The following is a 26,935-nucleotide window of genomic DNA, read 5'->3' on the forward strand; positions in this document are numbered from 1 at the left end:
TCATAAAAACTTGTTAAAAAGGAGTTGTTGAAGAAGATTTTATTTATTATTAGCATTGTGTTCAGCTAAACAGGTCCAGCCTCACATAACTGGATAAATTAATTGTGAGTAAGTTCAATCTAGGGGATAATTATATATTTTTCATATACTATTTGGAACATTTTGTGTATTGGAGCACTGTTGACTTTTTTAAGTAGGAGGTAAGTTACCCACGTTGGATTTAAAAAGTAAACGTAATGTTTTGTCTGTTTTTTGTTGGCACCTCTAATCCCCCAACCGGCCCCCACACCCTGCCCAATCCCATCTGAACCCCCCCAAATTTTTTCGACGCCCCTGGCCTTCACCATTCTCTGATCAAAGCAGTGAGTCGACGTCACATGATCGCCATCACCTGACCATGACATGGATGTTTTCTTAACTGCAGGGGAAATTTATGGCACCTCGTTCGTCTTAGACTTTTAATCACAGTTCTACGGAGTTCGGTTGTTAATGATAGTAGTAATTTTAGCAGAGAGGGGAGACACACACTCAACATTTAGCTTGTTGACGTCTGTGGAAGCCGTGACTGTGGGCTAGAGCCGGCTGGCTCCGCTTGACACCCATGCGAGCATCATTACTATGCTCTTTTAACTCTATGAAATAAGGCACAGAGCGAATTAAAAGTAACGTAAAAGGGCACAATTCTGCTGTCGTCAAAACAGCAATGATGCCTCTCTTTACGACCAACCCATTCGACCAAGATGTTGGTGAGTAATAAAGAATCGATGGCGTTTGTAGCCAACTAGCTGGAGTGGATCACAGCTTTGTTTGTTTTGTTCTGCGGTGCATAGACTCAGAACTAGCATCTGTTCTTTGTTCTCGGCTTGTACTTTTGTGAGACATTTGCAGAAGTAAATAAACACACTCTAACGTGACATGCTTTAAATGTCTGCTGTGATTCAATACAGTCCGGTTGCCTCAGCTAGCTCAGTTGACCTGCCTTTTCTGAGTTAGCATCAACTAGCATATGCATTTTTAAAAGCGTATTTAAAGCAATTCAACATCTAAATTCGTAATAATGAAAAGGTGTTTCTTTTATCTATACACCTGATAAACAGTATTCTGTCTTAAATGTAACCCTCGATTGTGTTGTTTACAATTATACGTATGTGACTCAGATGTTGTTGTCAGCTAAAGTAGCTTGCTAGCTTGTCTGACTGCCCTCCATTGTACTGTATGTATTTGTTGGCCGGCACAATGACTATGGTGTATTAAATACATGGAAACCATAATTGGCGCATGGTGGTGTTTTATCTAGTCAGCCTCATAATGCATCATAGATCTGTGCTTAAGTTTAGGGTTTAATCACTTCTGGACGAGAAAAGTACTCCTCACAAAGCTGCAGTTGTTTTTGGTGACAGTAAATGCTAATTAGGTCAACCCTCTAATCGTATATTTAGCTTGGATTTAGCTTAGATTTTTATTAGGTTTAACAGAATGCAGCCTTTTCATGTGATGGTTATTGATGCATGATTGATCACAGATTGTCTTGATGGTAATTTCCATCTTTTTGGCAAATAGAATGGGGAGACTTTTTTTTTTTTAAAGAGAGTCAGGTTGAGATTTTCTAACTCTTCTGTTGTAACCTGCAGAGAAAGCGACCAGTGAGATGAACACAGCCGAGGACTGGGGCCTCATCCTGGACATATGTGATAAGATAGGACAGTCACGCACTGGGTGAGTTAACTGTCTCCAGACTAAGTCAGACATCAATAATACAATTATCAGGGCTGTTTATGTATGTGTCTCTTAGGATTTAGAAAATGTAAGGGTATTAAATTCAAACAAAAATGTAAAGTAATGGTTTACTGTGTTTAGAAACAAGATATATTTAAGTTTGATTTTTTTTTTTTAAATACCTCCTTTCTCCATCAGGCCTAAAGAGTGCCTCCGTTCAGTAATGAGAAGAGTGAACCACAAAGACCCTCATGTGGCCATGCAGGCACTTACTGTAAGTCAACAGGATGCAATCCTGTGTGGTGTAATTGTTATTATACAGTTCACGGTGGACAAATGATGACCTCGGCTCCACACTGACATGGTGTTGTGTCCATCCTGAATGAATCTTCATAGTGGAGTCAGTTTGTTTGGACACATGTTTTAGATCATCTCTCAACCTCTGTAAACAAATGGGAGTTCTCCTTGTTAAATGCTAACACATGCATGTCTTTTTGTTGATGCTGACAACAACATAATGACGTGTAACATTCAGAACACGTCTGCATCGATGTGTACATTGTCTGTGTGTGTTTATGGGAACTGGGGTGTTATGTTATTATATTTTAACTAGAGTGATTAAAATGAAGACATTAATCAGGGCTTTGTTTGTTATGGATTACTTATAACGTCGGCTAATTATTGTTTCCTATTTTTCCATAGCTCCTTGGTGCTTGTGTCTCCAACTGTGGGAAGATATTTCACCTGGAGGTCTGCTCCAGAGAGTTTGCCAGTGAAGTCAGTAATGTCTTAAATAAGGTACGCAGCCATTATTCTCAGCTTTTCTTTTGTGCCAAATGTGCTTATTTATGCTTAAAACTCATTAAAGAAATTTAATTTACTGTACTAATAATTTTCTGAAAAGTCTTAAAAAATCATGTAAAATTCATTTTACAGGACATTTATTTTAATGATAATATTCTGAAAAGTCTTAAAAAATCATGTAAAAATTCTATGAAGTATTTTTGCTTTATGTAAATATTTTAAATTGCATTTTACGGCACATTTATTTTAATGATAATATGTTCAAATTCTTAATTTTTGGTCCAAGCATTGTCTTTACTAAACCGTTCTATAAATGTTAATCCTGTGTTCTTATTCATGTTTCTCCAGGGCCACCCTAAGGTGTGCGAGAAGTTGAAGGCCCTTATGGTGGAGTGGGCAGAGGATTTCCGGAACGATCCACAACTCAGTCTTATCTCGGCAATGATTAAAAATCTACGTGAGCAGGGCGTGACCTTCCCAGCAGTGGGATCTCAGGTAGGCACCAAAAAAGGCCGATAAGGGTTTTTTTTTTATATTAATATTTCCCTAACCCCATGATAAAGTCGAGGAAATATATCACAAGGTAATCTATCAAAATGCTTGTAATTGGACTCTATTGCGATAACAACAAACAATAATTTGTAAAAAAAAAAAAGAAGTTGTACAAATTATCAACAAATATCACCTCAAACTTTGTTTTCTCAAGTTCAACAATTATAAAGAGCTATCGATGTGGTCTGCAGTCTCACCATTATGTCACAAATGATCACTAATTCGACCATTAGAGTAACGTGAGAAGCTAATTACTATCTATTTGCAGGCTGCAGAGCAGGCGAAAGCGAGTCCAGCTCTGGTAGCCAAGGATCCATCCACCGCTAAGAACAAAAAAGAGGAAGAGGATTTGGCCAAAGGTAATACATTTTAGTCCTAACACACATCACACGTCAGTGAGGTGTCAGTAGAAAAAAACGTTGGCACATTTGAAGTGATTTTGGAGCCACTTGAGTCACATTTTACTGTAAACAACAATGTTTGCAGCTATTGAGCTGTCACTGAAGGAGCAGCGTCAACAGCCGCAGTCGTCTCTATCGGGCCTTTACCCCAGCACCCTGCTGTCCTCACACAAATCAGACGGCAGAAAGGTCCGTGCCATTTATGACTTTGAGGCTGCTGAAGACAATGAGCTCACCTTCAAGTCGGGAGAAATCATCACTATACTGGACGACAGGTGAACACCGCATACACACAATTTATTGAATTTGTTTGTTGTCCAGCAAATGACATCCACTCTGGCTAAGGTAGTTTGGCTTCCGAGAGCCTTGTCTCCTAAAAAACAAAACAAAAACTAAGGAATCTTTTCAAATCCTTAAATACCTAAAATCCACAAACACAAACAAACAAACATTCCGGTGGACTTCCTGTTGCCCCGATAAATAACTACAAAAATGATGTATTTTTGTAATTCTATATCTCTAATGTATTATTTTGTAAATTTCCTGACAACTGTCAACTGACAAAGGTTCATTTAGCTTGAGTTTACCTCACATTGTCAGTGTTCCATGCAGTTGGCTCCAAAGGCCACATGAGGTCGCTGCAAGAAACAGGGTTGTATATTTGTTGGAGAATACGAATAGTTTGCCTGGTACTTTTTAAAAACGTATTATTGGTTTTGATAGAGTGGGTGAGAGAACTGACCAGGTTTACTTAGTAAACAGAACATTGTTTTATTTCCTCTAGTGACCCCAACTGGTGGAAAGGAGAAACATACCAGGGAGTTGGTCTTTTTCCCTCTAACTTTGTCACTGCAGACCTCACTGCAGAGCCTGAGATGGGTGAGTGTACATGAACACACACACACACTGCACAAAGTTTGCTCATTTATATCAAAACCAGTTGCACTGAGATCCCATTTGGTCCATTGGCATCATCGCTGTATAGATCTTACTGTGGACAAGAACACTAACAGTAAACCAATAAAACAACAATTAACAAACAACACCGTGACACACAAAAAAGTGCTTCATACATTTTCCTTTTCCACCAGGATAAATGTAATCCTCTGTCCCACAGAGACAGAGAATGTAATTGTCTTCTGTCGCTGCTGAAAAAACACAATTAAATTGGCTTTTATAGTTCAACTTATGAGTTAAACTCTCAGAGTATTGTTTAAGACTTTTTTTTCTGTTTGGTGCTATTTGGAAGGTCCCTTCTGTGTTTTCATTACAGTGCTTTAATACTGTATTTATTATTTATAGAGTACATAATGAAAGTTCAATAATTGCTTGGACTGCTGCACCACATAAATTGAGTTGCATCCAGACCCGACCTGTGTCTCAAACTGCTGCTGTTCCCCATCCCGTCTCCACTTCCCTTCTCTCTTATCGAAACACAACAGTCAAGACAGAGAAGAAGACGGTTCAGTTCAGCGAGGACATCCAGGTGGAGACCATAGAGCCTGAACAAGAGCCAGTCTATATAGATGAGGTCTGTTACTGTCAGTCTGCACCGTCTCTCTACTTCACTGACATTTAGCTGTTGATTCAAAGCTTTGTCCCCTAACAAGCCTCATCACAGATACTGATATAAAACATTTCAGGACAAAATGGACCAGCTGCTGCAGATGATCCAGAGCGCTGATCCCACAGACAACCAGTCAGACAGCGTTGAGTTGCTACAACTCGAAGGTAAAGACAAAGATGAAGAATTTGAAGTGTTGAAGAGACTGACGTACCTGACAAAGTCTTTATTACTAACTCACACTGTTATTATTATTATTATTATAATTATAATACATGTTGATGATAGATTTCCACCTCTTGTCAAAGGGAGGATGTTTTTGACTTGAATTAAGATTCTAAAACCTAATTTTTGCTAGTTTGCTAGTTTAATATCTGGTCTTTTTATATACAGTGAGGATTAGCAACAGCCCCGCCTCCTGACCCCACGACCCTGAATACAATCCAATAGAAAAACATCAGGGAATTAATATAATACACTTTACATTCACAGGTGCTTGTAATCAAATGGGACCCCTCATTGACCAGAAGTTGGACGACATAGACCGGTAAATTAAAACAGCACACTGCTGATATGTAGGAAAATTAAGTCAACATTAACATGAGCAACATGGGTATATATAACAAAAAAAAAAAGAAAACATGTGACTGTGTTTGGGTTGGGTGTGTTCTTAGAAAACACTCTGAGCTGTCGGAGCTGAACGTGAAGGTGATGGAGGCTCTGTCTTTGTATGCCAAGTTGATGAACGAAGATCCAGTCTATGCCATGTACGCCAAGCTGCAGAGCCAACAGTACTACATGCAGCCGATAACTAATGCTGCCCAACAGGTAGAGTGCTGTACACACACCGGCAGTGCTCTCTTGTTTTGTCCTGGTGTATTTTAGACTTCTCAGACTGTGATTGGTCTGTACGAGGCCATCTATATTAGTACCAACATAATTGTTGTCTCACCACAGATCTACCCTGCTCAGCCTCCGTCAGGTTCATACGCAATGAACAGTGCAGCAGCACAGGGTTACACCATTCCCATGGAGCAGCTTCCGCCCGGAAGCACAATTCCAGGCCAGCCAGCTCCAGGGTAAGAACCGCACATTTCCCGGAAGCACAATTCCAGGCCAGCCAGGTCCAGGGTAAGAACCGCACGTTTTTGATCAGTAATTTATATATTGATCTGTGGGATTTAGGAAATGTCCTCAGTTCTCCCTACGTGTCTTTTGTATACTCTGTTAGTCCACCTGTACTGTATGTATAAAGACCATGTCATGCTGTCTATCTCCACGTCACAGTGATGTTCACATGTACATGGGACAGGCTCCAGTCTACACTGCAGCTCCAGGCAGCATGGCCCCAGCAGACATTCAGTCCTACCAGAACCCTGCCCCTGCCCCAGGTCCTGCCCCGGGCATGACACAGACTCCAAGCTACAGCAACCCACCTGGTCTGAGCATAGCACCTTCTACAGACACCACACAGGTTCCCTATTCAGATAAAGCCTTGCTATAGAACCTCATTAGATCATTGACCAGGTCTGATCACAAAATGGTTTGAGAACTTTTTTTTTTTTTTAGATTTATTTAATGATCACTCATAACAAACAGATCAGTTTGAAGTAAATACACCCTGACAGTGGCTCCATCATTCATCTGTACAGATATACTACATATATATATATATATATGCATATATATATATATGCAGTATATTGCAGTAGTTGCATTTTTCACTCCTGGTTAAACAGTGACCATTGTGTTTTTATTTAATGAACTTTCACGAAGTTACACAGGGCTTGATTATAAGCTCTGTGCTCAGTTAGCGCCACCTGTTCCTTCTCCCCTGTGTTTGGAACTGATTTAGTGCAAACATGAAGAAGCTTTTTTTTTAACTTCATTTTATGGTCACTGATTCATCTCGGCCTCATTCATTTTAAATCTTCCGCTAGCAATATTGGTTTCCTTTTTTTTATGTTTTTTAATAGTGACCGTGCAACAATTCATTAACACTATATGGGTCAGTATTTTTATTTAATTTTGTAGCAAACTTAAAATTAGCTTACTTTGATTTATATATCAAAAATCAATAGTCTTAACAGTGTTTTGATTTCCCTTAGTATCAAGTCTACAGTGGTCTTTTCCTGGAACATTAGGAAGTGACATAGCAGTGGAACTGAGCCTTTAACTGACGCGACGTCTCTGGCTCGACAACATACTCCAACACACGTGTTCTCTTCATGTGTTTCCCGCACACAGTGACGTTGATAAAGTGAGACTTAAGGCAGATGTCAGACTATGGCCACACACACACACACAGTTTAAACTCAAACTGTTACCAGTCAGTCTCCGACCATAACCCTGTGGCAGAAGAAATCTTCATCCTAACTTAAGAGACTGGGAATTAAATGTCTCCCTAATTAGGACAAGCATGTTGTCTCTGTAAAGATTATAGGTTTCTAGAAGACCAGTAACGACGCCAGGTATAGTCTTAAATAGGCAGCAAATACAAGAATACACACAATCACATCTTTATCACCGCTAATTCATAACACAGATGAGTTGGCGACATGCTTTTTTTTAACTTACTCATTTTTTTTATACGTATATAAGTATATATCCATACAGCCAGAAATGGACATAAGACATAAGCTACTACGTCCTGTATATGTTGACATCTTTTAGAAGTACTGCAAACTAAAGCCACTTTGTTTGTTTCTTTTTTTTTTTTTTTTTTAAGTAAAGTAAAAGAAACATGGGAGGGATCTGAGCATGCACATGACTCTTGTATATACTGTACTGACTGAATAGTGAAGTCACATGATAACCTCAACTGTGGGAAGTTCGTTAACACAGCTCTGGACGTTTGGCCAAAGGTTAACTCCCCCGTCACCATGTTCCAGTTCACTGAAAAGGGCCAAAGAAAATAAGAAAAAAAAATGACACTAAAATGATCTCAACTGCTACATTAATATGTTCTTCTTTTTTTAATTATTAATTTTGCAGAGGTCTTCCTATTTTTTTTTTTTTTTCTATAACCAAGCATGTCATTGTCAGTGGTAGACATGATCCGTCTGCGTTCAGAAGCTGTGCTAACACACCCTCTCACTGTAGACCTGGCTGCTAAGAGGTGAATTCTGTGATCCGCCTTAGCGTCTCTTTAGTCAGTGTTGGTTCATTTTGTAGTGCAATTTAATATTGTTTGGTTATTGTTATGCTATTTTAAACTGAACAAAAGTTAGTTCTGGATGTATGTACTCAGAGAAGTGGATTGTGTGACTATTCTGCACTAATCTAGTTGTAAATTTCAGTGGCTGACCTGAGAACATGGACATTTCTCTCTGTGTTTGATACTTGCTTATTATACTGTAGGCTCAAATGGTATTAATGTGAAAACTGACCAAAACTCCACATGCTTTTCAAACCTGTCGCTCACCACCTCTACCTGAAGCAAAACTAAATGTGCAGGCAGGGTTTGTGAAAGTCATCAAGGCCTCCGTAATCGGTTCCGGTGCCATGTTGAAGGAAGGATCAAACACCTCTGATTTTGAGTTTTGTTACAAGAAATTGAAAACCTGAGAAGCCAAAAAACCTATACAGTTTGGGAATGAGTTTCGTTCCAAAAGCCGACTTTTACCGGGATTTTATTCTTGGTTAAATTGTCATTTTGAATGAACTGCCTCTTGTCCCTGTGCTGCCTCCACAATATATAAAAACATTTACCTTGGACCTGGCAGCTGGGACAGTGCAAACATGAGGACAAAACCAGATTGATTAAGGCAGGCGTCATTAATCTGTTTTGCTGCCTAGAATAAATACTAATAAATAAAATCAGTTTGATCAATGAAAGCCAACAAGATCAAAGTAGCTGCAGTTCTCGGGCCCATGAGACCAGAGCTCTGTTCTACATCATGAGAAACTAGACCCTGGCTACACCATGCGACCCATATGTGACATGGTCGTGTAAAGAGATTGAATTGTTTGGGGTTTTTTTTAGTTTAAAATCAGCATTTATGTTAAAAACAACCCTTGTCTAAACCTGTGCCCTGCTGTTTGTATGTACCATTCTTTTAGCCATACTAATTAAATTGGTATTCACAATAAAACCATGCCAAATGTACAGAACATTTCTGCTCTTTGTTTTTAGCAGCTGAGTCCGACACATTACTATGTCGATGATTTGGTTTACAACATTACCATGCACAAGTTTTAGACGGGTGTAAAAATGTACTCAATACATTTCCTGACGTCAATATGTTGTTGTTGTTGTTGTTTTTTTGTTGCAAATGCTTAAATGATTTCTTACAGTATCTTAAACAAGTCTCTTAAACAATGTATGTTCTATTCATGCAACATTTTAAAACCAGTGTCACATAATTGAAAAGAAATGTTTCTGTGTCTTGTTGTAAATCTCCACATCAGGCTCATTGTCTTCTTTCCTTGACATCATGGGATGGGAGTAGTATCTTTGTGAGCCTGTAAAAATGTGAGCGTGACCACCTCATTACCTGAGCAATAAAACATTACAGCCTGTAGTGCAGTGTAAGCGATGCCAGCGAGCAGAGTCCACCAGCTCCTGTCCCCAGTTTCTGTGGATAATCATCAAAGTTCTGACCAACAACAACTGGTGACCAGGGACGATGCCTTCAGGGAAGACGGTCAAGCTCATCCTGTATGAGGCGCTGCAGTTTGCTGCCCTCGTCACGCCTGTGTTTGTGATAATGGAGAGGTTTGCCAGGCTCGTACGTGATGTCAGGAGCGGGGATCACACCGCGTATTGGCTGGTGGTGGCGGTTTCCATCGCCTATGTGACCTCTGTGACCCTGCTGGTGTGGGTTCCTCTCAAATATCTGCTCCTGAGGCAGCGGGGCTTCATGGCTGAGATCACACTGTGGTGAGTGCAGCGGACGTCAGGGGTTTAAAGGCTTATCGTTCACACCACAGCTCCAAACATCACAGTCTTTCTAATTGTTTATTAAGACAGAAATGTTTATATGTTTGTCTAACTTGGTGTTTAATTCTTTTATTATTCTTCGTCTCTTTGGCTGTTAAATTTAGCTGAAGTAACAAATTCGTGTCTGTATTTTTGAATTTGCGAAAACACATATATTAAAATACTGCCCTACAGCAACTGACATCTAGTTGAAAAGCTTCCTTCAAAAGCGTTACACTTGGATGGTTATTGTTCATGTGTGAACTGATCAACGTGTCCTGTCTTTCAGGAGGCCGGCAGCGCTGGCGTATCTTGTCCTCTGTACGTTTCCTTGCTTTGCTATTTTGATCACCAGCTCCAAGGTAAAGTCTTCTCGACTAAACCTCCTGTCACTGAGAAGCACCTGGTAAAGTTTGGCGCTTTCATGCTCCAAAGACCCTTGAGGAACGCTCCACGTCCAAAAGAGTCCGTTTCTGGCACCACTCATTTTCCCACTCCCTTTCATGTGTGAGAGAATTTGCTGAGATGGGGCTGTGCATTTTGACATGTACAGAGGTGGACTTTAACACCGTCTGAATCACTAGAAGAAGGCAATGTCAACCTGGTCACAAGACTCAGCTATGCTACTCAGTAACTTTTAATAAACTTAACAGGTTGGCCATTAACCCGACTCCAATACCAGTTTAAACAACCTTTCATCACGCTTACATCTGACCATTAGTCTCATCTAACACATAGAATGTTTATTTTTATTATTGTTATTATCGCATTTATGCTGCACGTCTGATACCAGTAATTATGGAATATATTGTTTGTCTCACGTCATGCATTATTTCTCATGCTGCATTTTTTTTATTTATTCATCAATTTATTCAATTATTGTTTTATGACATTTAAGGTGCAGGTAGATGGAGGACACAGGCTGGACCATTTTGCTGAGTTGCCTGTTTCTCTGCTGCTCTTCTGTCTCATCTGTGTGGATGTAATAGAAAGGATTCGCCCCTGCAAACTCACTGGACCATGTAAGCAAATGAACTGAGGAAGAATTATTATTCATAAAATGTCACGGTGGTATGTTCATCTGTTTGTTTTTGATTATTGACATGTTGTGAATTTAAGTTAAATACCAGTGAACCTCTTGTTAGTTGTATAATTCGATTGACGCAGATGGTATACGTCTACCTTAAAAAAATAGTTTCCTCTCACAAAAATAATAATTATTATTCTGCTCTTGTGAAAAGAACATATTGTGACAGCGTGAATCCTCTTATCTGCAGCAGACTCCCTGGATCCTGACCTTGAATATCCAGGCCCTGTCCTTACAAACCTGGAACAGGTGACCACTGTCTCAAGCCAACTGCGTCCCGATGAAGGCCAAAACGGGTTGAACCCAGTCCATTCGGAGGTCAAAAATGGCATCACCCCAGGCAGGCTGCAGCGCTCCAATGCCTCACCCAGCCAACCAACTCCCAGCTCACGGGCACCAAGCACCGCCTACCTGTACTCCTCATCCTTACGTCCGAGATCCTACTCTGGGCATCTGAGCTTCCTGTGGAAGAAGGATGGGAGGTCAGAGGTATTTGTGGAAACATTCCTGTTCTGGTTGGACACAGTGGAGATGGTGAGAGTTGCTGGAGAACCAGCAGTCTTCTACACAGTCTGGGTGTTTCCTCTCTATATTCTGAGCTTCCTGTCCACTCTTCGTATGAGCATCACTCCTGACAACCCTCTGTTGTCATTTGCCGGAGTGGTGCTGCAGGACCTTCCATTCCTTGTCCTCAGGATTGCTCTGATTGCCGTGTTTGGTCATGTGACACCTCTCTTATACCTGCTGAAAAACACTCTGGTGACCTTGACTTTTATCTACTTCACATATTTGACCAGGTTAAAGTTATTCAGAAGGCGCAGCATGTTTTAAGGAGGATGTGGCAGATTGAATGTTGGAGTTTTAACATGTGATGTATTTATGGGTTTGTGTCTATCATAAATAGTTATGCATGCAATAAATTGTAATCCAACCAAATGGAACATTAATAGGTTTTACATTTTAAAACAAATGTCTGAGTGTAAAATAAGTCAACTGTTCCTGTGACATACCTGAAGTATTTATTGAATCTGTAATTTCTTTGTTTCCACAACTTTTTTCTTCTTTCTCATATTTCTAGCAAAATGTTTAATGTAATGCAATAAATGTGGAAATATAGTGTAGACCAAAACATGGTAAGGCATGCCAGTAAAAACCTGTCGTTTGCTGTGGTAGTTTCTTCTAGTGTAGTAGTAAATCAGAGCTTTTTCATAATTAAAATCTCTAACAGGTGGCGCTTTGGCCCAGAGGCAATGTCTCTGTCATTGGTGTGGAACCCCAGGGTTCACCTCCTGGGCAAGTTCGAATCCCGGTTAGGGCGGTTGGTACCTTCCAGTGGACTCACCACCCGCAGGAAGGTTTGGTACGGTGCAATGTGATTTGGGCGGCGACTGCTGCCCCCGCGACCCGGTAACGGATAAGCGGATGAAAATGGATGGATGGATGGAAAATCTCTCTAGTGTAGTAGTAAATCAGAGCTTTTACATAATTAAAATCTGTCTAGTGTAGTAGTAAATCAGAGCTTTTTCATAATTAAAATCTCTAACAGGTGGCGCTTTGGCCCAGAGGCAATGTCTCTGTCATTGGTGTGGAACCCCAGGGTTCACCTCCTGGGCAAGTTCGAATCCCGGTTAGGGCGGTTGGTACCTTCCAGTGGACTCACCACCCGCAGGAAGGTTTGGTACGGTGCAATGTGATTTGGGCGGCGACTGCTGCCCCCGCGACCCGGTAACGGATAAGCGGATGAAAATGGATGGATGGATGGAAAATCTCTAACAGCTTTAATATATCATCTTCAAATTCTCACTGTGTTTTGACAATTTCACTTTTTTTATGGCTAACAATTTTTTGACCCTGAACATTAACTATGCATTATTCACTCTAATCAATTGTCTAAATATTTATGTTAATTATGTTATGTTAGTTTTTAATTAAAAAATATGCTTGCAGAAAACATCCTAACATTGGGAATTTAATAGATGTCAAATATGTATTTATAGCCACCCTAAATGTGGCAAGAGGACTTTTTCTAATTGAAACTTTTATTAAAAAGCCGTTATTAAAAATACTCATGTTGAGAGACAAGAAAATGACGATCCAGCTCAAATTCACGAGGGGGAACCAGAGCTGGCCTGCTTTCATGGACCAGAATGTAAACTAAAATTATCTTGCTGTAATTTCCCTGTAGCTACAAGCAGGCTGCGCTTTAATGAGTCATATTATTATTATCTGTAACAGAGCCCCTGTGCAGCCTGTTTAGTTGTGGCCTCTTTACAGAACGCTCGGTGTGTTGGCTGGCTCAACGGCGTTGTTTCATTCTCGTGACACGGACTGAGCGAGCCTAATTAGCAAACAGAGAAGCAACATCTGCTGCTGGACAATGTTTTTTTTTGTCATCTGGTTTCCTCCACCGTCTAAAACAACATGCAAGATTTTGTTAATTGGTCAACCATTAATTGAACAAAGGTGTAAATGCTAGAGCTAATGGTTGTTTGTACCTTGTAATGTACCATGAAATGGCATCACCCCAGGCAGGCTGCAGCGCTCCAATGCCTCACCCAGCCAACCAACTCCCAGCTCACGGGCACCAAGCACCGCCTACCTGTACTCCTCATCCTTACGTCCGAGATCCTACTCTGGGCATCTGAGCTTCCTGTGGAAGAAGGATGGGAGGTCAGAGGTATTTGTGGAAACATTCCTGTTCTGGTTGGACACAGTGGAGATGGTGAGAGTTGCTGGAGAACCAGCAGTCTTCTACACAGTCTGGGTGTTTCCTCTCTATATTCTGAGCTTCCTGTCCACTCTTCGTATGAGCATCACTCCTGACAACCCTCTGTTGTCATTTGCCGGAGTGGTGCTGCAGGACCTTCCATTCCTTGTCCTCAGGATTGCTCTGATTGCCGTGTTTGGTCATGTGACACCTCTCTTATACCTGCTGAAAAACACTCTGGTGACCTTGACTTTTATCTACTTCACATATTTGACCAGGTTAAAGTTATTCAGAAGGCGCAGCATGTTTTAAGGAGGATGTGGCAGATTGAATGTTGGAGTTTTAACATGTGGTGTATTTATGGGTTTGTGTCTATCATAAATAGTTATGCATGCAATAAATTGTAATCCAACCAAATGGAACATTAATAGGTTTTACATTTTAAAACAAATGTCTGAGTGTAAAATAAGTCAACTGTTCCTGTGACATACCTGAAGTATTTATTGAATCTGTAATTTCTTTGTTTCCACAACTTTTTTCTTCTTTCTCATATTTCTAGCAAAATGTTTAATGTAATGCAATAAATGTGGAAATATAGTGTAGACCAAAACATGGTAAGACATGCCAGTAAAAACCTGTCGTTTGCTGTGGTAGTTTCTTCTAGTGTAGTAGTAAATCAGAGCTTTTACATGATTAAAATCTGTAACAGCTTTAATATATCATCTTCAAATTCTCACTGTGTTTTGACAATTTCACTTTTTTTATGGCTAACAATTTTTTGACCCTGAACATTAACTATGCATTATTCACTCTAATCAATTGTCTAAATATTTATGTTAATTATGTTATGTTAGTTTTTAATTAAAAAATATGCTTGCAGAAAACATCCTAACATTGGGAATTTAATAGATGTCAAATATGTATTTATAGCCACCCTAAATGTGGCAAGAGGACTTTTTCTAATTGAAACTTTTATTAAAAAGCCGTTATTAAAATACTCATGTTGAGAGACAAGAAAATGACAATCGAGCTCAAATTCACGAGGGGGAACCAGAGCTGGCCTGCTTTCATGGACCAGAATGTAAACTAAAATTATCTTGCTGTAATTTCCCTGTAGCTACAAGCAGGCTGCGCTTTAATGAGTCATATTATTATTATCTGTAACAGAGCCCCTGTGCAGCCTGTTTAGTTGTGGCCTCTTTACAGAACGCTCGGTGTGTTGGCTGGCTCAACGGCGTTGTTTCATTCTCGTGACACGGACTGAGCGAGCCTAATTAGCAAACAGAGAAGCAACATCTGCTGCTGGACAATGTTTTTTTTTGTCATCTGGTTTCCTCCACCGTCTAAAACAACATGCAAGATTTTGTTAATTGGTCAACCATTAATTGAACAAAGGTGTAAATGCTAGAGCTAATGGTTGTTTGTACCTTGTAATGTACCATGGTGTACCCCGCCCCCTCTCTCCAGCCACCATTCCAATGCATTGACATTGAAAAGCATTGAAGATGAATAAATTAAATGGCATTTTGAATAATTCATTTGATCTCAGGGTCACGCTGAAGTTTTACTCTGAAATAATGGGTGCTTCTCCGTGCGTTTGTCTGCAGATCACTGAGATGTGGCAGTGGCTTCACGGCAACACATTTTAAATGTGAATGAGTTTTTGTCAGGTACTTTGGCTGTTGTGCAGAAACCTGAGGTGGGGTCCTCTGCGGATGACTCATACTGACTGCACCTGCAGTGGATCCTTGTATTTTTATTTATTTATTTTCTTTTTTAAGACTTTCCCTGGTGCAGTAAAATGTTTACTGTCTTACAGAGGGATGGGTTTAACAATGTATAGAATTTCATTTTTTCTTTCTAAAGGGAACATCACTGTGAAGCAGTAGTTTATTTTTGGTTTAGTTTCATATCAGTGTCTCAGTGTCTACTAGGCCTTGTCTTTATGGAGTTTTCTACAGCCACAATAGTACGACTTAGCTATTGTTTTTAAAATACCAACAAGTCTGACTGTAAATCACTGACAGTTGACTGACAGCAGGAGTGTCCACAATATTAAAACATAAAATAATAATAATCATAGAAAGGGAAAAGACTAAGTATCAAAATACATGATAAGATTGTGTAAATGTATATAGTTTTATTTTTAAACTTGTATCTAATAATTACTCACGACTCCCTTTAACACAGTCCACTTATTTGGAACCCCTGACTCAGGGTCTTCTATTAGTCTTGCACCATTTACTTACGTAATACTGGTCAGGTTTGCAGACAATTTTAGAATTTTTCAGGTACCACAAAACCACATGTAAGGATAAACAACCAGTAACAATTATGATTCATACCTGTGGTCAGTTTACAGCCTCCGTTTAACCTAACTCAAAATCTGCAGCTTTTGGAGCAAGTATCAAAATACATGATAAGATTGTGTGTGAACAGGAAGACCACTGCATCAATGATTGCCTTGCAACCGTGATGGACACAATCTGTGAGGTGATTGCAAAGGATGCTGGGTCATTTTTTTGGCATGACTTTTAAAGTTTGACAAAAAATCGGGAATATATATATATATATGTATATGTATCCTGATGTGAATTTTCCACTCATAAAGGTTCTTACTTGTAGAGTCAGGAATAAAAGTGAGGAAAGCACAGAGAAAAAATTCCCTCACACAAATGACAAAGGGGAAACAAGATCAGAGCAACAGGGAGCTGCACTGAAATATGAAGATAATTTGAAGATAATGATATCGAGGGTGGGAGGGGCTGGGGGTGTTTGATGGTGGAGGAGTGTGTGTGAATCTCAGATGCTGGAAGCACATTTGAATTCAGGCTGTGTCTCCTGCGCTGGCTGAGTGTAACCTGCTCTAGCATGGCAACAGAGGAAGAGAGAGAGAATGGGGGGAGAGGGAGAGAGAGAGAGAGAGAGAGTAAGACAACTGCAGCCTCCACACACACATGCACACACATGCACAGTTACCACAGGAGTGCAAAGAGTGACTCAGGTAAAGCAGGGATGCTCCTGGTGAGAGGAGACCCTGGAGAGGGTTGAGTGAGAGAGAGGAGAGACATACTGGAAGAAGACGAGGAGCAGAAGGAGGAGGAGGAGGAGCTACGGATCAGAAATTATTTTTTGAGCTGGATGAAAGGTGGAATCTCAGAGAGCCCAAATATCTCCGGATCTGGACTCACAGAGTGGGCTTAGCATGAGGGGAGAGACGGAGACAAGACGGCTCTGGATGTAGGTGCTCTGATTGGCTGAATACGGGAGATAAATGTACGAACCCCGATGTTTAGTTTTTAGTAGTGAGAATGATCGGGGATGTTTATTCTGAAGAAGCCAAATATGATGTTTGTTTAATGTGGCGAGCTGGGACGCAGCAGAGGACAAGGTGTGGTGGAGACGGGAGAGTAAACAGATGTTGGTAGATGAAGCACCTGTCCTTCTAGGCTGAGGTAAGCTCTCACACTGACACTCACATTTCAATCAAAGTTCAAACTCAGCAGCAGAACAGCCTGGATTTATAACACACTGAATCCAATTCTCTTCCCACAAGACACTTTGAAGCCGTGGGACATTTGGAGCTCTGCTGAGGACAAACTTCAGAGGAGCTGCTGCTTCTCCAGCCGACACCTCCCTGCAGCAACCTGTGGACACTGGAGGTGTGAGCCTTTTCCTCCTATGAGTTTCCAAACATCCCTGGAAGAGCAGGAGGTCTGCTGGATCACCGGGGTCATGAGGATCCTGCGTAGAAAGCTGTCCTGAAAAGACCCAGACCCAGAGGCTTTACACGCCTGGCCCCTCCCCTCCTCACAACTGGATGTCTTGATGTATTGCTGTGGGCTGGGACACTGGCGGAGAGTGCAGTCCACCTACGTAAGTGATCACAGCAGCGTCACACTCAGGTGTTTTATTGTGTGTGCGTGTCTCCACAAACCACAAACATTTAGTTTAAAGTCATGAATTCTGGGCCTGCCCCAAAACCATGACAAGCAGGGATAGATATATACATACAGGCAGAAAGGAGTCACTTATTTTTCACGTGTTTGCATGTGGGAAATCATCAACAACATTCAAATTTTAAAGTCATGAAGAAGCCAGAGCACATACATTTAATTAATTATATTTTTTATTGCTTTTTTTTTTACAAATAGCATTTCTTTAAATGAAAATAACAAATGTTACAAAACAGCAATATTTGGACATATTTTTTAATACTTATTTATTAGGCAAAATGACAAATAAAGCAATTTGAGTCTTTCCACTTTAACCAATTTAATGTTAAACCCAAGATCATGTTGTGTTGATGAGCTTCATCAACGCAACACTCTCCAAAAAAAGTTGAACAACTCTGAAATGTATAATTTTGTAGTTTACATTCACTGGATGAATGAGTGGTTTGAGAGCTTGCCCAACAGCAAGCAGATACCGCTAGTTCGATGCCAATGGTGACTCTCTTTTTTTTATGGCGTGTGGATGTGTGAGCGTGACTGGAACTAACATCACAGAAACATAGAATTCAGTTCATTTTTCTCTTTAAACTGACTACAGGTGTGAGTGTGAGTGTGAATGGGTGTTTGTCTCAGTATGTGGCCCTGTGATGGACCCCACCCTCACCCCCTGACTGCAGGGATTGGCTGCTGCTCCCAGTGTGACCCTGAAAAGGCGTCGTCAGTTAAAGCTGAATGAATGAACCTGACACCTGCAGTGTGTTATTAGCGTAGCATAATTCTTGTCTTTTGGCACAGCCTCCTCTGTAACTGTGCAGGCTGCATTAATCAGACAAACAAACAGCTTGTCTAATTTATGATTACATAAAAGTCTGATCCTGCGGGCTGCGTTTGAGCCGACAGTTTGTTTTATTTCCCACTAAATCACGACAACTGCTCCCTGTCACTTGCCCTGTCCTGTTCTGTCCTGTCCTGTCCTGTCCTGTCCTGCCCGAGATGTTTGACAGAGTAAAGGACAGACAGGTGCAGTCGTCTCACCACCAGCCAGATTTTACTGCCTCCTCAATAACGGAGGACCGTCTCAGTCCTCTCCTCTGCCTGCTTGTCTCTGATGTCTTTACCTGTCTCTTCATCTCCGTCTCTTGGTTCTTTCTATCACTTCATACCTCCGTTATTTCTCTCTCCTGGCCGTTCGTCTCCTCGACCTTTGCTGCTGCTGCTGCTGAACACTGTCTACTGTGTGACGCTGCGGACTGCAGCGCACCGCGTCCCGGTCCCATTTCTATAGACTACAGGCTCAGTGTCAGCACAGATTACCTCTTACCGTGTACCTACAGTGTATGTGATGTTTGTCCACCTCAGCAACAAGCACAGCCACAGATGGCTGAAAGCTGTGGTACTTCAAGTACATATGAGATCTGATGGCCACATTACTGCATATTTACTTGCAAGTACTTGAGTTGAAAAATTTGCAACAGCAAATCATGGTCTTTTATTTATTTATTTTTATCTCATGTCAGGTTACGGATCGGTGACTTGCCTCCCAGTCGACTGTATAGATTATCTTGCCGTGCCCTCAGATCACTGGGCCTCAGACCCCTCATCTGGGCCCTCACTTCCACCTCCATCCTCCCTCCCCTTCTGACAGAAAACACTAACACCAAGAGAACCATTCAGGAACCTTTTTTTTCTATTTAAGGAGGTATTTTAAATGATCCTGTCTTTGGTTATTTGCTGCGTCCGTCTTTCTTCCTCTGTGGTCCACTTTGGGTCATGATTTGCTGTGACTATGTGACGCTCTAGAGAAGGATGTCAGGAAGTAAATAATGGTGAACTGCGCCACCTGTCTCCATCTCTGGGGAGGCTGCTGCTGCTGCTGCTGCTGCTGCTGCTGTAAATGGTGCGTGTGGGATAAAGACGCTGAGCCTGATGTCAAAAGTGGCCAAAAATAAAAATGTGTCTTGGGTGAGTACTGTCCCTTCAGGGTACCAGGTGTGGAGGAGCAGGCTGGGTGTTGGAGGAAGATGGTGTTGGCTGCACATCTCATGTGTAACACATTCTATTTGTCCGTGTACAGTACACTCTATTTACTGGGAGAATTGGTTATTGATTTTGCCTTACATTGAGGAGGTTGCTGGTTCAATCCCTGGCTCCATGTGTGTCCTTCTTCTGAATTAGTAGTGTGTTAGAGGCATTAGGGTAGTTAAAGGCAAGGTGCAAAACACCCCTTATTAAAAATAATTATATATATATATATATACTCTATATATGATGTATTTATTACACTTTACATATATATATATTTAATTAGGGTTTTGCTCTTATGTAGTACAAAATTAGCATAAATAAAAACTATATTATTGTTTTATTGACATTGTGTTTTTAATGTCAGGTAATTGTGGCCCATAAAGTCACATTCAATTTGTATTTTTATTTTATTTTAAATTTTTGTGCACAAAAATGTATTTTATTTTCATAGACATGTTATTACCATTCACATAGTTGTTCAGAGACTAGGTTTGCAGTTATTAAGTATTATTATTATTATATTATTATTTGGATGGAGAACGTTTGCGGCTCCTGCTGCGTCAGTGCGGGGGTCCTTGACCTGAAGACCCCAGCTCTGAAGTTCAACAACTTGTTCTGTCAAATTTGTGACACAACATCAATGATGTATTCACGCCCACACACGGATGCCACCGGCTGTCCACCTGTCAGTAGTTGTCCCAGGCGTGGACAGTGCGCACGGGTCCAGTCTCTGCACTGGTTCCTCGGTGCAGAGGAGAAACTGAACGCTGTGTGGCGCAACAGCTGCGGCGCCGAGAAATAAGCCTTTAATACCCTGAAGACTAGAGAGAGAGAGGGCAACGACACTCGGCTCACAATGCGGACTTAAGTGAAAGCAGTCACGCAACGGCGGCGTCTCCGGCGGTGACCTGTGCGTCGCGGCTGCTGGAAACATTTCTCACCTTTTTTTTTTTTTTTTTTGCGGTGGTTTTTGGAAAACTTTAGTGTCATCCTCGGCCGTATGCACCTGAGAGTTGGATTTGGAGTTGGACACCTGTCCTAGGACACTTGTCCTAGGTCACGAGGTCATGTGTGATCGCTAATAACTAGTGGGTTATTACAGTCCTGCTGTAGTCGTCATGCCGCCCAAGAAAAAGGTTCACCGTGCAGAAAGTTGCACGACAGACAGAGAGTGTGTGTGTGTGTGTGTGTCCAACTATAGCCTTACATTATGCTGTATTTGTGGGGACATTTTTAGGTGATGTGTATTTTAAGATTCAGTATTAGAGTAAGGATTAAGAGGAGGCAAATATTTATAATAGCTGAGGTTTTGCATTATGTCCACAGTATGTGGAGTGCTCAAACAGAGAGGTGTGTGTGTGTGTGTGTGTGTCGTACAGGAAGGATAGGAGGATGCACCATCTGTTGCACAGGACGTTAATCCCAGTGTGAGGCCTTTCTACATCATTGCACTCAGTGTAACAGTCACCGTGCAGACAGCTGATAGAGACGCACTTCAACTGGCATGTCCTCATGCCAACGTGTCCGACTGAGGATCACTGGCCTCAGACAGAGGGGTTGCGTAACCCACGGCCTGCAAGGATTAGAATAATATCTTTTCTTGTCTGTATTATGCACGGCTTTGAAAATAAATGAAATTAAAGCAGATATTTAAAAAATCTATTTAAAATGTCCTAAACCATCAGAGAATATCAAGGTTAGAGGAAGGGCCGTGAAGGGGAGTCATTCTGAATCAGGCCTAAGAGCACCCATGTTTTGATTTATTTTTTTATATATATTTTTTTTGTGGCTGGTGTGTGTGTATCATCAGTATGTTGACTTTAAGGCGGTGTGAGCAGATGCAGTCCCAGCGGCAGCAGTGCTGTTTGTGTGTAAAGAGTTTCCATTTCTCTCTTTCTGAATCCTAGGTTGACGCATGTCGTCTCTAATCTTCTTACTCAAAGACAGTCTTGATCCACCGAGGAACAAGACAGAGAGGAGGAGACACAGAGAGAAAATATAATATTATAAATTAATTTCTCTGGGCCTATAAAATGATATGGCTGTCTTTTATTGCCGGAGTAAATATGGCAGTGCCAGTCTGGCCAGTCTCTGCTCTGTGGCATCATCAAGCTCAGTGAGTCCAGACTCCTCAGACAGATGATACAAATCAGCAGGTTAGACCAAACCCAGGATGGATGCACAGCAGTCTGTAGAAAAATAAATGTGATGGTAAATACCAGCAATCAAGCTCGTGACTGCAAAAAAAAAAAAGTGTTTTTTTCACTGGAACAGACAGTTTGGACAAAAAGTAGTCGAAAATTTGATTTTTTTTTTTTTTTTTTTTTTTAATTCCTGGGCTCCCGGCCTGCAGCTCATTAGAGTGCTGACAGGAAATTTGTCACTATTAGGTTAGTGACCTGACCTACAGTCAACAAGGAACTTTAGCAGAGGCTGTTTTGTAAGCAGGCCTTGTTTTTCTCCCTCCTGATGTATGATTGTAAGTCATCAGACTAATAACCTTCAGGTTTTAATGAAGGTCATTAGTCTCCAGCCAGGCAGGCAGAGAGATTGTATACAGTTGGTAGTATAAACGTCGGTAGTATTTCTTTCTCCAGTGTCTGTTTGCTCCAGTTCCCTCCCACAGTTTAAAAACAGGTTTAGTTTAATTAGGTTACATCAAATTACAGCTGTCAATCAATTCATATTTGATTAATCATTGAGTTTGAAGAGGAGAACATTTTAATTATGTTTTTTATTGGAGTTTTTATATGTTACAGTTTAACCACCACTGTTTGTCCAGACTCGAGGCCTTATTAGAACCTGGGTAATTATTTTTGCCAACGCATTTCAGGTAAAAAGAATGAACTGTAACTACGGTCTTTGTCCTACAGGGGGAGCGTCATGATTCGGATGCTGTTGAGGAAAGGAATGCCCAGGTGCAGTTGGAGAAGGCAAAGGTACGATGTCACGGTTGCATTTTTTTATTGTTATTATAGTTTTTCTGGAATCTCCATGGCTGCGATGCTAACCTTTTGTTTTGAATACCTGTCTGATGTGCCCAGTTCAAGCCTGTCGCATTCGCCGTACGCTGCAACTTTTCTTATACCCCAGCAGACGACGACAACGTCCCGGTGCCTGGTCAGGCCGTCACCTTCGAGGCCAGAGACTTCCTACATGTCAAAGAGGTTTGCAGCCAGTACATGATCAGATGAATGTGCTTTTCCATCTCTGGGAATAGGTATTAAACTACTCTCTGATGCACTGAATATTCAGAAGTTTAACAATGAGTGGTGGATCGGGCGGCCGGTGAAGGAGGATGGTGTGGTGGGCTTCATCCCCAGTCCAGTCAATCTGGAAACTATTCTCATCAGAAGAGAAGTCCAGGCCAGGAAAGCAGCCAAAGCGTTGGCAAAGTACGTGCACAGAGCTGAGCTTTTTTTTTACCTAAGATCTGAACCTGAATTTATTTTAGTTCAAACTAACTCGATCTGCTTTGTTTCACTTCAGTAAAGCAGCATCTCAAGCAGCTCAAGATATGAATTCAAAGAAATACACGCCACCATCACAAGGTCAGTTGGTGCTGAATTAGATTGAGGACTTCTGTTGTTGTTGTTGTTGTCGTCATTCTTGGTGCCTTGTGTGCTAACATTTAATGTGATGACATGGTTTGTGTCCAACAGCCAATCAGCAGGTGAAAAAGAAGCCGGTAAGTTATTTATTTTAATATGTAACATGTATATTATAGTGGCTTCTCACAATATAATCCCCATATTATATTGTTTAGAAAAACTGTTTTATGACAGTATTATTCATTGTGTCTGGACCACCTATAATAAATGGATCTTTGACTCTTTGTGGGTCGTCAGTAAATGTACAGTATATGAATAGCCCTGCCATACAGTATACCGAGTCAAGTGTCTTCTCTGTGACTGTAGGGGGAGCAGGTGTCCATGTATGACGTTGTCCCCACAATGCGTCCTGTGGTTCTCATGGGACCATCACTGAAGGGCTTGGAGGTGAGTCTGTCTCACATGATCTCACGTTGTTCTCCTTTCTTTGGGAAGACTGAAGACTGAGAAACAGGACTTTTTATGTATCTATATATTTTTACACCAGTGTATTTCCTTTAAAATGAGTTTTATGTAAAACCTGTTCAATTCATGTGTTTTCTCTGGAATTCCAGGTAACAGACATGATGCAAAAAGCACTGTTTGACTTTTTGAAGCATCGATTTGAAGGCAGGTAAGTTCTTTAACGTCACACAAATGTGTGCCGAAACAGAAACTCTTATGAAGTCACTGACTGTGATGTCGCTGCTACTGTGTCTGTGCTGCAGAATTACGATCACAAGAGTCACAGCGGACATCGCTCTGGCGAAACGCTCCATCCTCAACAACCCTGGGAAAAAAGCTCTGATGGACCGATCCAACACCCGCTCCCATTTAGGTAACGTTTGAGAAATTCAGTTTTTTCATTGACTTTGATTATTTAAAAAAAAAAATAGAATACATTTGTAGAGAACAAATCAAGCATTTGTGCTGATTAAAGTTTTATAGAGGGAATTTTTTTATAGCCACTGGAATTTTATTTATCAGCTGGAAGAATCAGAACATGGGGTTTATTTCAAAATAACTGAGTCATGTGTCACCTGCTGTGTTGTCCCACCCAAATGTCATCTACTTGTAATGCTAATTATAAAATTACAAAAGAAAAAGTGTGCATGTATAACAGAAGGGAAACGACTTGTGACCTCCCTCTCTCTACTTTTGTCTTTCTCACTGCTCTCTGATCCCAGACACTGCTGGTATGTATGACTGAAAACCCCCTTAGTTTAATATGTTCCTATGAATAAAATGTAGAAGAGTGCAAAAGGGTTTGGATTCTGATCAAATAACTTAAGAAACTGAACCATGTATATTGTGTGTCACAAAGAGACCATCACACCGTTCTTGTGCTGTTTGCTCCTGCAGCCCAAATCCAGGGGGAGGTAGAGCGGATCTTTGAGCTGGCACGTAGTCTGCAGCTGATCATTCTAGATGCTGACACGGTCAATCATCCAATCCAGGTGGCCAAAACCTCCCTGGCTCCAATCCTGGTCTATGTCAAGATCTCTTCTCCCAAAGTATGTTAATTAGACAGTTTAATATTTAAAAAAATATACAAACATCAGTCAGTTTCATCAAATCAACTTCCTCCTTTGTTATGCCTTTGTAGGTGTTGACCAGACTGATCAAGACCAGAGGGAAGTCTCAGACCAAACATCTGAATGTTCAGTTGGTAGCTGCAGACAAGCTTGCCCAGTGTCCTCCAGTAAGTTTAGTGGAAACAGGGATGGATTGATTTAAGATTGTACTTGTTGTGGACTGACGAGAGGTCGGCCTCTCTTTTTTTATGCCTTCTTTTTTTTCTTTCCTTCTTTTTCGTTCCCTCAGGAAATGTTTGACGTCATCTTAGATGAAAACCAGCTGACAGACGCCTGTGAACATATCGCTGATTATCTGGAGTCGTACTGGAGAGCAACACATCCACCAGAGATGGAGCCTGTCAGTGCAATGGTGGCTCAGCTGGCTGAGAACACACTGCCCACCAGTCCTTCAGTAACACCGGTATATTGAGCACAGTTACTGTGTGTGTGTGTGTGTGTGTACAAAAGGAAAAAACAAACCTCTACTCAGATTTTCATCTCATCTCATTCCACCCGTCATCTGTATGAAAATCTGTAGGAATATATATAGTGTATATATGTGTGGGTGTTTAATACCATATAGGTTACAGTCTGCTGCATTTATATTTCTTTTCATTTTTCATCTAACATTTCCATTTCATTTCTCCTCACACTCCTCCACTGGAAAGTTGCTGAAATAACATACAGTAGGTCTACCTCTGGTGAGTGACTTTACATTTCTACCCAGTTACATTTTCACATTTTACTACTGTAAGAAAAAATGAACAAACCCTGACGATAACTTAAAGTAAGTTCGGAAAGACATTGAAGAGTCGGTTCTGTACCACTGGATACAACTGCCCCAGAAACTCAGGTAAAAATCTTTTTGCATCACTAGTGAAAGACACTTCAGGTCATCGTTAAATGGAAAAGACAAAGTCTTATTTATATTATTTGCTTTTATTTATTATGGACATTTTATTTCACCTGTTATTTTTATTAAACAGGAAAAGAGTAAACTACCATATTCCTGTTTTAACTTATCTGAACAGTGTTTAAAATAATAGCTTAGTGTAGTTTGTAATGAATTTGATATATTAACTGATGAGGAAGGAATGTGACACAAGGGATTTTAGTTCAGTTTTGTGTTTCAACCATCATCACTTTATTTGCAGCAGCAAACTAAAAAAAAAGGTTCCTCTCCATATGTGAAAGCACAATGTGACAAATTTGAGCTGAAAAGAGTGTGTGTTTTAAGGTGGGTTGAAGTCGAATTTTCTGTGTTTTATTTCAGAATGACTATAAAAACAAAAAGTCAGCAGCCACCAAGAGGAAGAGCTCCAAGGACAACCAGTTAGACCTGGACCCTCCTTCAGGCCAGGCTCAGGAGAAAAGGGTTGGAGAAAGTCTTCAAGAAGAGGACGAGCAGCCCCGGAGGACAACACCAAAGAAACAAGAGCACACTCATCATCACCATCACCATCACCACCGCCGGCTGCAGCATCAGGGTCACAGTCAAACACCTGATGACATTGAAGTACAACCCAGCAGGTTCAACAGCCAAAGACTTGCCCGCAAATACCTGTCTGAGGAGAAGGAGGAAGTGAAAGGTCTAGTGGAGGAGGAGGAGGAGGAGGAGGAGGAAAAGGCGGCGGCGGCTAACTACAACCAGCATGGGCAGAACCACTACCACCGTCACCACCGTCATCACCACCATCAGCATCACCAGAGAAACAGTCAGCCAAACTTTAAAGAAAACTATGAGCAAGAGCACATTCACCGGAGCAGACAGCACAGGCATCACCAGCATGTTCTGCCAAGGACACATCAGTTGGATCACAATCCTGTACACAACCATCACAACTACCATCATCACCGCGCCAGAGACAAGAGGAGGAACAGGGACAGATATCGAGACAGACATCGAGACAGAGACAGGGAGAGAGATAGGGAACGGCACAAGGACAAGGAGAGAGAGCAAGATAGGAATCAGGGTAGAGATAGAGACAGAGATGCCAGACTCTGGTGAAGAGATTCCTATGCACAACTGGACCGTTGT

General features: G+C 41.1%; 3 protein-coding genes and 1 long non-coding RNA gene across 11 annotated transcripts; 3 read left to right on the forward strand and 1 right to left on the reverse strand.

Annotated features, from left to right (window-relative positions):
- Nucleotides 1-338: 338 nt before the first annotated feature.
- Nucleotides 339-8,858, forward strand: stam (signal transducing adaptor molecule (SH3 domain and ITAM motif) 1). Its single transcript, XM_008334505.3, has 14 exons — nt 339-746; nt 1,632-1,716; nt 1,915-1,990; nt 2,419-2,514; nt 2,869-3,015; nt 3,341-3,431; nt 3,559-3,748; nt 4,258-4,352; nt 4,916-5,004; nt 5,117-5,204; nt 5,530-5,584; nt 5,712-5,865; nt 5,995-6,116; nt 6,325-8,858. Exons 1-14 carry the CDS (start codon nt 704-706, stop codon nt 6,539-6,541), a joined length of 1,548 nt encoding a protein of 515 aa, XP_008332727.1. The 5' UTR covers nt 339-703; the 3' UTR covers nt 6,542-8,858.
- A 432-nt stretch (nt 8,859-9,290) lies between these two features.
- tmem236 (transmembrane protein 236) lies at nt 9,291-14,730 on the forward strand. 3 transcript variants are annotated; one of them, XM_025052359.1, is made up of 5 exons: nt 9,291-9,919; nt 10,248-10,320; nt 10,857-10,980; nt 11,236-11,385; nt 13,574-14,730. In XM_025052359.1, the coding sequence occupies exons 1-5, from the start codon at nt 9,666-9,668 to the stop codon at nt 14,062-14,064; spliced, it is 1,092 nt and encodes a 363-aa protein (XP_024908127.1). In that variant the 5' UTR covers nt 9,291-9,665; the 3' UTR covers nt 14,065-14,730. The 3 variants fall into 3 exon arrangements, with proteins under 3 accessions (XP_024908127.1, XP_008332725.1, XP_024908128.1); XM_008334503.3 differs by lacking the exon at nt 13,574-14,730 and having other exon boundaries at nt 11,236-11,920; XM_025052360.1 differs by lacking the exon at nt 13,574-14,730 and having other exon boundaries at nt 11,239-11,920.
- Nucleotides 13,167-15,224, reverse strand: LOC112486280 (uncharacterized). The gene is made up of 2 exons (XR_003048686.1): nt 15,180-15,224; nt 13,167-13,540 (listed from the first exon to the last, which is right to left on the reverse strand). It is a non-coding gene; the product is annotated as an uncharacterized LOC112486280 (long non-coding RNA).
- Nucleotides 15,225-16,659: 1,435 nt separating this feature from the next.
- cacnb2b (calcium channel, voltage-dependent, beta 2b) lies at nt 16,660-26,935 on the forward strand. Of its 6 annotated transcripts, XM_025066212.1 has the most exons (16): nt 16,660-17,207; nt 17,309-17,628; nt 22,604-22,669; nt 22,775-22,897; nt 22,986-23,125; nt 23,220-23,281; nt 23,393-23,418; nt 23,648-23,728; nt 23,896-23,954; nt 24,049-24,158; nt 24,508-24,516; nt 24,683-24,834; nt 24,927-25,022; nt 25,145-25,318; nt 25,566-25,598; nt 26,171-26,279. In XM_025066212.1, exons 2-15 carry the CDS (start codon nt 17,581-17,583, stop codon nt 25,575-25,577), a joined length of 1,158 nt encoding a protein of 385 aa, XP_024921980.1. In that variant the 5' UTR covers nt 16,660-17,207; nt 17,309-17,580; the 3' UTR covers nt 25,578-25,598; nt 26,171-26,279. The 6 variants fall into 6 exon arrangements, with proteins under 6 accessions (XP_024921980.1, XP_024921978.1, XP_016897988.1 ...); XM_017042499.2 differs by lacking the exon at nt 25,566-25,598 and having other exon boundaries at nt 16,661-17,207; nt 26,171-26,935; XM_025066210.1 differs by lacking the exons at nt 24,508-24,516; nt 25,566-25,598 and having other exon boundaries at nt 26,171-26,935.

The sequence above is a fragment of the Cynoglossus semilaevis genome, chromosome 20 (genome assembly GCF_000523025.1).
Source record: "Cynoglossus semilaevis isolate Cse_v1.0 chromosome 20, Cse_v1.0, whole genome shotgun sequence".
NCBI classification, from domain to species: Eukaryota; Metazoa; Chordata; class Actinopteri; order Pleuronectiformes; family Cynoglossidae; genus Cynoglossus; species Cynoglossus semilaevis.

Bases quoted from the DNA above. Each gene is read 5' to 3' on its own strand.
- tmem236 (XM_025052359.1), top strand. From the start codon at position 9,666: ATGCCTTCAGGGAAGACGGTCAAGCTCATCCTGTATGAGGCGCTGCAG. The intron at 9,920-10,247 runs GTGAGTGCAGCG...CCTGTCTTTCAG, and splicing joins ATGGCTGAGATCACACTGTG to GAGGCCGGCAGCGCTGGCGT. The intron at 11,386-13,573 runs GCAGGCTGCAGC...GCATCACCCCAG, and splicing joins CAAAAATGGCATCACCCCAG to GCAGGCTGCAGCGCTCCAAT.
- cacnb2b (XM_025066209.1), top strand. From the start codon at position 17,581: ATGTATTGCTGTGGGCTGGGACACTGGCGGAGAGTGCAGTCCACCTAC. The intron at 22,898-22,985 runs GTTTGCAGCCAG...CTGAATATTCAG, and splicing joins ACTTCCTACATGTCAAAGAG to AAGTTTAACAATGAGTGGTG. The intron at 23,419-23,647 runs GTAAGTTATTTA...CTGTGACTGTAG, and splicing joins AGCAGGTGAAAAAGAAGCCG to GGGGAGCAGGTGTCCATGTA.
- stam (XM_008334505.3), top strand. From the start codon at position 704: ATGATGCCTCTCTTTACGACCAACCCATTCGACCAAGATGTTG. The intron at 4,353-4,915 runs GTGAGTGTACAT...GAAACACAACAG, and splicing joins CACTGCAGAGCCTGAGATGG to TCAAGACAGAGAAGAAGACG. The intron at 5,866-5,994 runs GTAGAGTGCTGT...GTCTCACCACAG, and splicing joins TAACTAATGCTGCCCAACAG to ATCTACCCTGCTCAGCCTCC.